The 13,384-nt window shown below is 37.6% G+C and overlaps 2 protein-coding genes across 2 annotated transcripts; both read right to left on the reverse strand.

Moving 5' to 3' along the window:
• Positions 1–365: 365 nt before the first annotated feature.
• Positions 366–6,938, reverse strand: LOC115020990 (CD166 antigen homolog). Its single transcript, XM_029451102.1, has 7 exons — positions 6,917–6,938; positions 3,991–4,254; positions 2,044–2,319; positions 1,859–1,946; positions 1,588–1,653; positions 1,242–1,425; positions 366–922 (listed from the first exon to the last, which is right to left on the reverse strand). Exons 1-7 carry the CDS (start codon positions 6,936–6,938, stop codon positions 881–883), a joined length of 942 nt encoding a protein of 313 aa, XP_029306962.1. The 3' UTR covers positions 366–880.
• A 421-nt stretch (positions 6,939–7,359) lies between these two features.
• On the reverse strand, positions 7,360–12,380 carry LOC115021242 (limbic system-associated membrane protein-like). The gene is made up of 5 exons (XM_029451518.1): positions 11,268–12,380; positions 9,706–10,005; positions 8,884–8,962; positions 8,309–8,408; positions 7,360–8,219 (listed from the first exon to the last, which is right to left on the reverse strand). The coding sequence occupies exons 1-5, from the start codon at positions 11,485–11,487 to the stop codon at positions 7,944–7,946; spliced, it is 975 nt and encodes a 324-aa protein (XP_029307378.1). The 5' UTR covers positions 11,488–12,380; the 3' UTR covers positions 7,360–7,943.
• Between the last annotated feature and the right edge of the window lie 1,004 nt (positions 12,381–13,384).

Genomic DNA, 13,384 nt, shown 5'->3' on the forward strand with positions numbered 1-13,384 from the left:
ACAAGCTCAGATTCCAAAAAACAGATGCGGAATTTCAATAGCAAACATGATCTTCAACGTTTGATTACATAAATAAACATATGTACTTACACACAAGAAGAAGTTTTCCAAAGTGTCAAGGCTTAAAAAATATATATATATATATATTAAAGCTCTGCTGTTTGACAACCAGTTTATAGCTTGTGAGGTCAAAGATGAGCTGATACAAAGTAATGTAAGCCGGAAACAAGTCATAGTCAATGTCAGTATGACACACTGCTCTACTCATTTTATACTGACCAATGAACACACACTAATTGGTTAATATTAACTAAAATGCAAAACTGAAGCTCATGTTGACTTTCATATAGGACATATTTGGTTTGGATTTGATTAAGACATGAGCCTGCATTTATTGGTGGTTGCGCCTACACTACAAGCTCAGAGAATAGGTCATCATTTCAGATGAACAAATTCTTCTTCCATATAGACATGCAAGTTAGGGCCTCCTTTTCTAAGTGCAGTGTTGCATCATAACTACATAACTAACAATTTGAGACATTTGTGATTTGAGAATCAGAACATATTAGCTACACATGCAGCCTTATCCAACAGTAGATCTGTTTTCTGTTGCTTGGAAAACAGCTTGAATATGTATTTCCCTCTTAGATGTGCATCGGTAATTATTGCAACAGAAAATAAAGAGCTTTTTTTAGAACTGTCACAGCACTACTGTGTATGTCAATTGTTTTGCAAAACTCAAGTCAATATGAATTATATGATCAAGTCTAAATATCTTTACAACTAGTCAACAAAACTCTATAAAAGGAAACATTTTGCACCGATTCATTTGTTTTATGCAATGCATAGTTCTGTAAGCAGCGGAAGGTGTTCTCTCTGATCAGCAGTTCAGGTAGACGTCCGTGTTGCAATCAACACCACTCTGTGGGAAGCCAAGAGTATAGTTTTAATATGTTTGCTAGAGCGATAGAAGCAACAGCAGAACACAAAACGTTAAAGACTTGAAAATGACGCTCTATGTGGAGAAACAACACAAATAATGGCACCAGTTACAAAAAGGCTATCTCATTTAATTTGTGGAATAATTTGGTGTGTCAAGGTCTATGCCAGCTCCCAATCTGATCTATATATATATATATATATATATATATATATATATATATATATATATATATATATATATATATATATATATATAAGTAATGGTAATATAGTTTTATCATCAGTCACAGTCACTGCACCTTTTCCAGTGGCTGTATTTCGCCTTCTCTTTGGGGGGCTGTTCTGTTATTCTTGTGCCGTTGAGCTATGGTCGGTCTTCTGATTTCTTCCACTAATTCATTGTTGTAAATACAGGAGGGTTCGTCCACTTCAGGGTTACTCTCAGGTGTGTATGGGTTTGATTGTGTGTCCTCATCTTGAGATCTAATAGCCAGAGATAGAGGGAGAGAGAGGTAAATATCTCCTTTTCTCAGATTTTTGCATGTTTGAGGTGTTAAAGGAAAAACAAATATAAGATAGGCTCAGCCCAATATACATAAAGCCAAATATTTGTGCTGATATCGAGAATAAAATGGTTTTATTTACCTTTGAATATTGGTGTTTGAGTGTTCTTCTTGGACATTGACTGATATACTTTGTGGCCTTTGTGGCCTTGAAGAAAGGATGCAAACATGTCATTTGAATTCAGCAACTTTGAAATAAATCATTGTCAACTATAAACACTCATTTCCAGTTTAACACCTTAAAAGGATATCAGTGTTGCACACAAAGTCCGGTGGCGGTCTGTGGGTAATATAATAACAACAAAAATATATCCCAGCAGTACAGTCCTTAAGTATGACAAAGAGTGACCAACCTGTTTTTAGAATATTCTCTGTAAATGAACATCGCACATCCAAACAGCAAACCAAGCAGTAAAGCCATCAACCACATATACAAAGAGGCTGTAAAAGGAAAATAGCTTAATAAGTAAATACGATACACAAAAAACTCTTGATCTGTTTTTGGGTGTAGTTTGGGAAAACAGTAACAGTAACTTACATGTTTTTGACAATACAGACAGCTGTTTGGTGTTACTGCCCAGGGAGTTTGTGGCTGTGCAAGATATGTTTGATTGGTTTTGAGCTGCGGCACTTATTTCCCCAGAGACTACGTTTTTCTTATTTGTGGAAACAAAGATGAAGGAGGACGTAAGATTGTTATTTCCATTAATGGTCCAGTGTATAGAGGCATTAGGGGACGCCTCAGCCTGGCAGACACATTTCAGAACTTCCCCTGTCAGGTGGCAGGAGGACTCAGGTAGGATTTCCGGGGCATCTAGAAAGATGGAACGAAAATGTTATTTAAAAAGTAATCAAACCTTTCTGACATCTTGGATTTATTGTATGATTTTCCAAAGTCAAAGATACATTGTCATCAAGCGAAAAACATATTCCTTCTAAAAACAGATTTTCTGTTAAATATTTTTACACCATCTTAATGGCCTATTGGTCTAAGATGCATACCACACAACATCCATGAATTGAACGTTACCATGAACCTTTACTGCAGGTCAACCCTTTCTGTCTCACCTTGTTCCCTGTCTGCTACATACAATAAAAACAACAGATGATAATATAATAATGTTTAAATCGTCTAATTGTATTGAATACTTATTTTGTACCCTTATTTATTGCACACTATAGGTTTTTCTTTTCTATTTAAGCTGTGTCTGGTGGAAGGAGATGTAACCTTAGTGTGCTACTACACACTATTGGTCAGATGTTTGTTAGTGGCAAAATCTGAGGTCAAAATTATTACATTTCTTACATAATAAACTCAAACTGTGCTTTTATTTTCCCCTCTTGGTTTTTGATGGATAGAGCAATATTATAATTTCACTCAACTGTAAATTTTATTTAAGAGGCATATCCTAGGTAGGCCTACATTGAGGAAGAAAAAACAATAACAAATATTGTGCGGATTGTAGGTTGCCATGCATTTAGTCGATTCAGGTGGCATTAAATGACCACACCAGGCTCCTAAATGGAGTTAGCAACCTAAACATGTAACCTTGTAACACTTTAGGAAAGATTTGCCAGGGGCTGAAGTGACAACAAGTGCAGCTAATCTACCCAGTACAGAGATAAACATCAGTCTAATTGAAACTAGCTGCTAACAAACGACGTTGGACCCAAGTTAACGGCAATTATACTTCTTTACTCCAGCCCCTGGATTATTTTGGGACTAGCTAAACCAAACTAAGTGCTTTTACGGCGTCACCCTGTTCGTTTATTCAAACGTAACATACGTTAATACGTTTTTGGTTGCCAATAAGTAAAATAACATTAGGCTAGCTAGCTAGCTAGCTAGTGCTCGGACGTCGCCATAGCAACCTCCAGCGACAGCCCTACGCAGGTGCACTAATGGGATTCAACCCTGACACTTAGCATCCAGAGTTATTTTAATGGTAAGTAAAGCTTATTTTATATATTGTTCCACACGCTATCAACAGGCATTGAGTCTCTTTCTGTCTGGTGAGTAACGTTACTTGGTGCTTGATTTAGTTGTAGGCCTATATTGTATTTTGGTGAGGGTGCTTTTGATTGCCTATAGCTATTAGCTACGGAGTTATTACTGTTTCTAAAAATGTTGATCATGTTGAACAATGTCACCACCATGTCCATTTAGTAACCTAATTGTCCTGGAGATTTCAATACAATTCCACAATATTCTTTAGCAGATTTAATGGCACAGTTTTCATGCACATTTTAGATGTTCATTTCTATTTTTTAGGCTTCTCCTCCACGTTGGTATAGATTGAAACAGTCTCACTAAAGAGCCAATTAAGTTGCTCTGGGGCTTTCAAAGATCTCCCTCAGCACTTGGAGTTTTGCATGACAATTTGGCAACTCGATAATTTACAAATAATACGGAAATTGTAAAACTTTACTGGTGGTGTTGCCAGCAGAGCAACTCCTTAATGTGAATGAAATAGAAGGTCATTACATTGAACTTCCAGATCCAACCAGTCGGACTTCCCTGTGCCAATGTCATTGTAAGCGATGCAGGAGAGAGAAGTGTCTCGCGTGATGTTGTGGAAGGGCTTTCTTCTCTCAGTTGAACTTATTTTGTTGATCAGACCCTTCTGTCTTTTGAGCCATGTGTACTTGTGTGGTTGTGGGTTACAATTAGCAGCACACTCCACGATGACACTGCCACCCTCCATTCCTGGTTCCTTTTCCTGTATCAGGGTCACAGTCACAGGTTCATCTGTGGATATAGGAAATCACAACATTACATTTAAATAGTAAGATCGGGCAAGTAAATGTACTCCTGTCATTTACTTTGAACAGGTAAACTGTATCACTTACATAAAATGTTGAGTTTTATTTGTTGACTTTCTATGGTGAAAGGTTTGAACATTGCAGAGCACCACATTTTGCTGTTATGCATTTCATATGTTGCTCGTCCTTGAAGTGTCTTGTACAACCATTGGCCCTGTACTTGCCCGTTGAAAGTCATTGAAGTGGAGTCTTTTAGAAATGAACTTATGTTCCAATGAAGGGATGGAGGTGAGAAAGGGCAGGAGTACTTTACGCTGCAGTTAGCCTGGAACATTTCCCCATGCACTATTTTTTGCTGTAAGGTGATTACTGGAGCTGTTCTCTCTGGAAGTCAAAACAAAATGATAAAGGAAAAAAAAACCAATGAAAAAGTATACAAAATACATTTTTCTGTATTAAAAATTGCGTAAATTAAATGTACAGCAATGTCCTATGTGAATTTAATTTAAGGATAGTAAGGTTTTTACTTTACTTTACATTGACCACAGCTTGGCTAAGGTGCAGTTTTTGGGATCAGTAACTTTGTAGATTTCAGCAACTTAATGTGAAAATACATGTTCAACTATAGAGGAACTATGGAGCCTTGGAAACAAAGTAAGCGTGTGTTCCACATAACCGCAATGATGCCAGATCTATGCGTGTGGCTGTGGTGCAGTGAACTGAGGGGAAGTGGTGTTAACTGTGCTGTAATACATTGTGAAGTGTTAGGGGAATCGCTGGTCCAATTCTGTTTTTCTTAATGGTACTCTTGCATGGTAGAGTTTATTTCTGTTCATAAATGTAACCTGCAAACTGCAACCTTTTTACATTTCAGGCTTGGAAGTTGATAAATACTTGGCCTACTTACCAACACGGATAGTTACAGTTTGATGATGGAATTTCTGAGTTTGTATAGAGTCTGGGTTGATCCAAACATAAATGCGAAGGTTGTTTTCTGATCTCTTCATTTTATTTATTGTCAGTGTGCAGTTGCCCTCTGCAGCTTCACCAAGTACTGAGGTGCGTCCTCTGAACTGGTCTTCCACTGCAGTTGGTTTGCTCCCGTCATACACAACAGGATATTGCATTTTATTGAACTGGTACCAGATGACCCGAGAATGAAGTTGTGTCTGACATGGCACCACAACACAGCTCCCCTCCACTGCAGTAATTGTTTTGGGTACAGTGATGCTCCAGCTTCTCACCTGCTGAAGCAATAAAATGCCTTTGTGCGGTGAGAGGAGGAGGAGGGGGAGGGGGGGGGGATAACAAATGTTAGTTGTGGTTGTTCGCTTTTGTGATGCTACTTTTGGTAATGGATGAGAAAATAGAATTCGTGACACAACTGTTTTTCTACAGAGTGATGTTACTTTGAGAGCCGATTAACCACAAATGTGAGTTAGCTGCAGTATTTAGAGACATTCACCATACCAGAGTGACGTGAAAAAAAACCCAATGACGTCTCCGAAACAAAGTTGAAAGGATTGTCAATTTTCTTTACGAATATATCACAACATATCAGGACTGTACAGCAACCTTTTTATTATTTGCAGATGCACTACATTGCAAACTGTTACTAAAAAAATGTGTGGCAATACTTTTTCCAATATCAGAAAAGCTGTAAATACTTTTCATCTATGTACACCATGGTTACACTATTATGATTTTCGCGTTTAATGATGTGAAAAGTAACTACACACAAAAAACCAGTATTCTAATAATGTTAGTAATAATGAAGGGCGTCAATAATTGCTATTCATTTGTCTGTATTTAAGAATTCTGCTGGTTTGAGGCTGCTTCTTACATTTTCCCGTTCTATGGCAAGCTCTTAGAAATGTAGGTATGGGCTTAGTCCTTTTAAGTTGATACTAATATGTTTTCAATATTAGCTTATAATGTTTAAAATCTTACTCTGAAACAAAAACAAAGATACAAACGGATAAAGCTCAATATTACCTGTAAACAAGCTGAGCAGATGAGCAGTCCCCATGAAGAAAGCAGTCGCTGTACACCATTCAGTAAGTCACCTTTGATCTCTTGAATTCTGAAACACAGCAGCTGTAACAATGTTGCTACAATTGGCTTAAAATGATTTTGTGTTTTATATTTTCTGCACATTGCTGTGCTCTTTTACACTGTGCCACAGGAAACTTTTGAAAATACTGAGCATATGTTTAATGTTGAGTCGCATAGTGATCATGTGATCATATATTAGTAAGTCACTATGTTACTGCAAATCCTCACTTTTTTTCACTTTAAGGCCTCAAACACCTCGAGGTGTATCAAAGCGCCTAATTTCTACCCAAGGCTATTATAACGGTGGTGATGGCCTAGTGGTCAAGTGGTACGCCTTCCCAACAAAACACTAGAAGATCGGGTGTTCAAAACCAGGCTTCCACCAGTGTACCCCTGAGCAAGGTTACTTAACCCTCAGGGAGATCCCTGTACTTGTACTTAGTTCAATGTAAGTCACTCTGGATAAGAGCGTCTGCTAAATGACTATTACTAATTATTCTGTAACAATACATCAGACAGTAAGTACTGTAAAAGCCATTTCGATAAAAATAGGATTCATATTTTCTTTTGAGTGATATTGACCAGAGACTTACCTTGCCAGATGAGCTGCTGCATGAATGTATGGCCCACTGATTACTGTGCTCAAGTCCACGTTTGTACCACCACCCCTCTGCACCCCCTCTGTTCTATTCAGTCTCAAACAGGAAACTTGTAGAGCTTGTTTAAAGCGGTCAGCCTGAACGGTGAGAAAGCCTGAAAGAGACGCTCCCTTGCCTATTTCTAAACTCTGGTAAACACCACTTGTTGTACGGTACATGTTTAAAGCACTGTGGTAAGGGTAAGATGCATTAAGGGATGTATTAAATACATCATTTCAGAGTGAAACATTCAGAAAGACACACATGCAACTCTAGACATGAAGAAGAATAAAGACGGTTAGTTTAGCAAAATGATATGTTTTTTATTGGTTTCTTTCATGTTATATATATATATATATATATATATATATATATATATATATATATATATATACTGTGTACAGCCAGTTCAGTATAAACAAAAAGTAAATGTTAAAAATAATAGGCTATAACTAATAAAATATTCCACACTGCCAAATACATGTTAACAGCAGGGCCTCAATATACACATGCCAACATCCTTTTATGAATAAAAATAAATGTGAATATATATATATAGTATTTTATATTTGTATGCATTTATACAGGAATTGTGAAAATTGTTCATTATTATTATTATTATTATTATTATTATTATTAGTATGCACTTAAAATGGGGGGAAAAAAGCCTTCAGTGACTGTGAAACCTGTCTAGGTCTTAAACACAATGAACTTAAAAACAAAGAAGGAAATTAATCCAAATCTCCGTGTCAGAGCTGACAAACAAGAAAACATGCATACAAGAGAGCAAGACATTATGCAAATTAATTTCCAAACTTGACACAGCATTATAGAATATGTGTATAGCATTCTTGTCTTTAAATGTAACCTGGGCATATTCACTTTCCACTTCCTTCTCCACATCTCTTGCCTCCATGTCCTGTAGACTTCCCATCTCCATTGTGTTGATCACAAAACTTCAGCACATGCCTCTGACCTTGCATCACTCCTCCAGAAAGGAGCTGCCAGGCTGATGCATGTCTACAGAGTTTTCTGTACTCCTCTTGCTCTTAGGCTTCCGTTTCACAATAGAGTAAATCGTATCCGTGTCTTTCTCATTCTTCTTCTCTGAGCTTTTACCTGCTTCTTCTGCATTGTCTGTTCCTGATGTTGACAAGTCGGTGATGTTTGGCTCAGAGACAGCTGTAGGAAAGGTGACATCTGCCTGCATCAGTGTATTGGTGTTGACATATATGTCCTCTTCTGTTGTGTTTGGTACCTATACAATTAAATAGAAAATAATCAGTGGTCTGCTTATCCTGTTTAATTACATAGAGTAGAACACTGCCTGGCTCCAACTCAAAGTACCTCATTTCCCTTTCCACTTGTTAGAAGTTGGCTCATAGTAACTGCACTGGTGTCACCTGTGCATTGACTCTTCGAAGGGTTATGGCCTGTCTTCTGAGCCCTGGAAAATGCAGTACAACATTTATCTTACAATTGCATGTGTAAATTAGATTTTTTAAATGTATAAATCAACAGGATGAAACCGTTGATTGCAGAGAAAGTAAAGTAGCAGGAGTGAAAATAATCTCATGGAAATGGATTTAAACTCTGTTGTAACTTTCATAACAAAGACTTTAACAAAAGTGGATCATATTAGGTTGATTATCAGTTCGCAGTAAAAGAAGAAGTCAGGCAATCAGCATTTAATGAGTTTTTGAAGTGAAATAAAACAGAGTACAGATACAAAGGCAGACATCATCTTACAGTCTGCATTGTTTTGTTTATAAACGGCAAACTATCAGTGTTAATAAAAGTACATTTTGCTGTGGCAATTTGATGAAAAGAACTTGTTGCCTGGCTGTTAAAAGTTAGTGAAACAATAACTCTTCTGTGTAGGGGTAGTTTGAACACTTTGGTGTCTGGAGCTGATATCCTACCTGATGACAAACAGAAGAGCACATACTAGTACTAGTAGAGCGGAAACTGTGGTGATGAAGACTGGCAACGTCACTCGATCTGAAACATACAACGGACAATGAAAGAATAGGATACAGAATCCAGACAAGATAATTATTCTGGTAAAAGTTTGGATGTACAGAATTCAGAGAGTCATGTAAAAATGTTATCACTACTTTTAACTTTGCCTTTTATCAAGACAGATGTATGTTTGAGTAGGTAGTGTTTTATATACACGTATAGAACATTTGAAAATAGAGGATTCATTTAGTCAAAAGTATCCATTATCAAATTTATAATAATAATACATTTTATTTATAAGCGCACTTTTCATTTGCGTAAACAAAACTCAAAGTGCTATATTCTATAGTCTAAATTTGATTTGAGTCATTTTAAAAGTGACATGCTAAATATGTTATATAGCAGAAAATTGGGTGTTTTTAACACCTCAGATACTCCCATCAACTCTCTCTCACACACACACACACACACACACACACACACACACACACACACACACACACACACACACACTGCTACTAGCTTGCTGTGTTCAATCACATAACTACTTCAAGAAAATAGTTTTCTGGGTTATTTCTGATTCTCTATTTGAGATAATAATTAAGGCAACACTTGATAAAAACAGATCCGACAGTGTTTTAACCAGACCCGGTCTCCACTACAGTGTCTATATAGGGAGTCATTAGCTTAATAATAGTCTTTCATGTTCACAAGAATTTTATAGAAATCCTGACGCCTTCCAGTAACCAATAACATTTACAATCCGTACACACAAGACAGACCTTGACTTTGTGAAAGGCTGTGAACATAATAACGTTGGCTGGCAGATCCCAGGGAGTTGGAACTGCGGCAGACCACGGTGGACACGGCTCTCTCCTGCGGTTGATTCACAATGATGATGCTCCTAAAACCTGTGTCATTCAGAGGCTCATAGCTGATGGCAAACTTGTCAGAGTGATTGACAGGTAACTCATCCAAATACCACTGTAAAGTGGGAGAGGGGTTCCCAGCAGTCTTGCAGGAACAGTTTATCTGGGCTGCAGATTTGGTGCAGTCAGATGTTGGCAGGATGTGTGGAGCAACTTCAATGTATGTAGAGAAAACAGAAGAGTTAAGAGTCAAGGGAAGTTGCGTATGATCAAGTTTGCAAAAATGAATGACAAGATTTACTGATAAAAAAATAATAACTGAAATGTTGTGAGTGTAGACTGTCATGAGGAAAAGCCCATTATTACAAGTCCATTATTTTCTATATATTGGAATGTTGGGGGAGCTTTATTGTGCTCAATACATGTCCTGTTACAACAGGAATACATTAAAAGTTTGTAGCCATTTTAACCCAGGGTTAGCTTCTTACCTGTAAGTTAACTCGTAGCATATTTACTTATTTGTCTATGAATTTATTTAATTTTGTCACGTGTTGTCTTGATATGGACCTGCGATCAAGTGACCAGTTCCATGCTGTTTTGTGCACCCCTTCAGAGGGTCGACTAAATATCGGAAACACCTCTCTGTATAATGTATATGTTATTTAAATAGAAATGTATTTATTGATAGAACGCCACACTAAGTGCTTTTACGGCGTCACCCTGTTCGTTTATTCAAACGTAACATACGTTAATACGTTTTTGGTTGCCAATAAGTAAAATAACATTAGGCTAGCTAGCTAGCTAGCTAGCTAGTGCTCAGACGTCGCCATAGCAACCTTCAGCAACAGACCTACGCAGGTGCACTAATGGGATTCAACCCTGACACTTAGCATCCAGAGTTATTTTAATGGTAAGTAAAGCTTATTTTATATGTTGTTCCACACGCTATCAACAGGCATTGAGTCTCTTTCTGTCAGGTGAGTAACGTTACTTGGTGCTTGATTTAGTTGTAGGCCTATATTGTATTTTGGTGAGGGTGCTTTTGATTGCCTATAGCTATTAGCTACGGAGTTATTACTGTTTCTAAAAAGTGTTGATCATGTTGAACAATGTCACCACCATGTCCATTTAGTAACCTAGTTGTCCTGGAGATTTCAATACAAGTCCACAATATTCTTTAGCAGATTTAATGGCACAGTTTTCATGCACATTTTAGATGTTCATTTCTATTTTTTAGGCTTCTCCTCCACGTTGGTATAGATTGAAACAGTCTCACTAAAGAGCCAATTAAGTTGCTCTGGGGCTTTCAAAGATCTCCCTCAGCACTTGGAGTTTTGCATGACAATTTGGCAACTCGATAATTTACGAATAATACGGATTGTGTGCTACGATCTAAATACGGAAATTGTAAAACTTTACTGGTGGTGTTACCAGCAGAGCAACTCCTTAATGTGAATGAAATAGAAGGTCATTACATTGAACTTCCAGATCCAACCAGTCGGACTTCCCTGTGCCAATGTCATTGTAAGCGATGCAGGAGAGAGAAGTGTCTCGCGTGATGTTGTGGAAGGGCTTTCTTCTCTCAGTTGAATTTATTTTGTTGATCAGACCCTTCTGTCTTTTGAGCCATGTGTACTTGTGTGGTTGTGGGTTACTATTAGCAGCACACTCCACGGTGACACTGCCACCCTCCATTACTGGTTCCTTTTCCTGTATCAGGGTCACAGTCACAGGTTCATCTGTGGATATAGGAAATCACAACATTATGTCTGTTATTTAATTTTGTCACGTGTTGTCTTGACATGGACCTGTGATCAAGTGACCAGTTCCATGCTGTTTTGTGCACCCCTTCAGAGGGTCGACTAAATATCGGAAACACCTCTCTGTATAATGTATATGTTATTTAAATAGAAATGTATTTATTGATAGAACGCCACACTAAGTGCTTTTACGGCGTCACCCTGTTCGTTTATTCAAACGTAACATACGTTAATACGTTTTTGGTTGCCAATAAGTAAAATAACATTAGGCTAGCTAGCTAGCTAGCTAGTGCTCAGACGTCGCCATAGCAACCTTCAGCAACAGACCTACGCAGGTGCACTAATGGGATTCAACCCTGACACTTAGCATCCAGAGTTATTTTAATGGTAAGTAAAGCTTATTTTATATGTTGTTCCACACGCTATCAACAGGCATTGAGTCTCTTTCTGTCAGGTGAGTAACGTTACTTGGTGCTTGATTTAGTTGTAGGCCTATATTGTATTTTGGTGAGGGTGCTTTTGATTGCCTATAGCTATTAGCTACGGAGTTATTACTGTTTCTAAAAATGTTGATCATGTTGAACAATGTCACCACCATGTCCATTTAGTAACCTAGTTGTCCTGGAGATTTCAATACAAGTCCACAATATTCTTTAGCAGATTTAATGGCACAGTTTTCATGCACATTTTAGATGTTCATTTCTATTTTTTAGGCTTCTCCTCCACGTTGGTATAGATTGAAACAGTCTCACTAAAGAGCCAATTAAGTTGCTCTGGGGCTTTCAAAGATCTCCCTCAGCACTTGGAGTTTTGCATGACAATTTGGCAACTCGATAATTTACAAATAATACGGAAATTGTAAAACTTTACTGGTGGTGTTGCCAGCAGAGCAACTCCTTAATGTGAATGAAATAGAAGGTCATTACATTGAACTTCCAGATCCAACCAGTCGGACTTCCCTGTGCCAATGTCATTGTAAGCGATGCAGGAGAGAGAAGTGTCTCGCGTGATGTTGTGGAAGGGCTTTCTTCTCTCAGTTGAATTTATTTTGTTGATCAGACCCTTCTGTCTTTTGAGCCATGTGTACTTGTGTGGTTGTGGGTTACAATTAGCAGCACACTCCACGATGACACTGCCACCCTCCATTCCTGGTTCCTTTTCCTGTATCAGGGTCACAGTCACAGGTTCATCTGTGGATATAGGAAATCACAACATTACATTTAAATAGTAAGATCGGGCAAGTAAATGTACTCCTGTCATTTACTTTGAACAGGTAAACTGTATCACTTACATAAAATGTTGAGTTTTATTTGTTGACTTTCTATGGTGAAAGGTTTGAACATTGCAGAGCACCACATTTTGCTGTTATGCATTTCATATGTTGCTCGTCCTTGAAGTGTCTTGTACAACCATTGGCCCTGTACTTGCCCGTTGAAAGTCATTGAAGTGGAGTCTTTTAGAAATGAACTTATGTTCCAATGAAGGGATGGAGGTGAGAAAGGGCAGGAGTACTTTACGCTGCAGTTAGCCTGGAACATTTCCCCATGCACTATTTTTTGCTGTAAGGTGATTACTGGAGCTGTTCTCTCTGGAAGTCAAAACAAAATGATAAAGGAAAAAAAAACCAATGAAAAAGTATACAAAATACATTTTTCTGTATTAAAAATTGCGTAAATTAAATGTACAGCAATGTCCTATGTGAATTTAATTTAAGGATAGTAAGGTTTTTACTTTACTTTACATTGACCACAGCTTGGCTAAGGTGCAGTTTTTGGGATCAGTAACTTTGTAGATTTCAGCAACTTAATGTGAAAATACATGTTCAACTATAG

Source organism: Cottoperca gobio, chromosome 16 (genome assembly GCF_900634415.1).
Source record: "Cottoperca gobio chromosome 16, fCotGob3.1, whole genome shotgun sequence".
Lineage (NCBI taxonomy): Eukaryota > Metazoa > Chordata > Actinopteri > Perciformes > Bovichtidae > Cottoperca > Cottoperca gobio.

Coding starts and splice junctions, on each gene's coding strand:
- LOC115020990 (XM_029451102.1), bottom strand. CDS start 6,938: ATGCAGCAGCTCATCTGGCAAG. Junction 1,947..2,043: donor GTCTGTATTGTCAAAAACAT/GTAAGTTACTGT, acceptor TTCCTTTTACAG/CCTCTTTGTATATGTGGTTG. Junction 1,654..1,858: donor AGAGAATATTCTAAAAACAG/GTTGGTCACTCT, acceptor CCTTTCTTCAAG/GCCACAAAGGCCACAAAGTA.
- LOC115021242 (XM_029451518.1), bottom strand. CDS start 11,487: ATGGAGGGTGGCAGTGTCACCGTGGAGTGTGCTGCTAATAGTAACCCA. Junction 10,006..11,267: donor GTTGGATCTGGAAGTTCAAT/GTAATGACCTTC, acceptor CATACATTGAAG/TTGCTCCACACATCCTGCCA. Junction 8,409..8,883: donor GCTCTTCTGTTTGTCATCAG/GTAGGATATCAG, acceptor TGCATTTTCCAG/GGCTCAGAAGACAGGCCATA.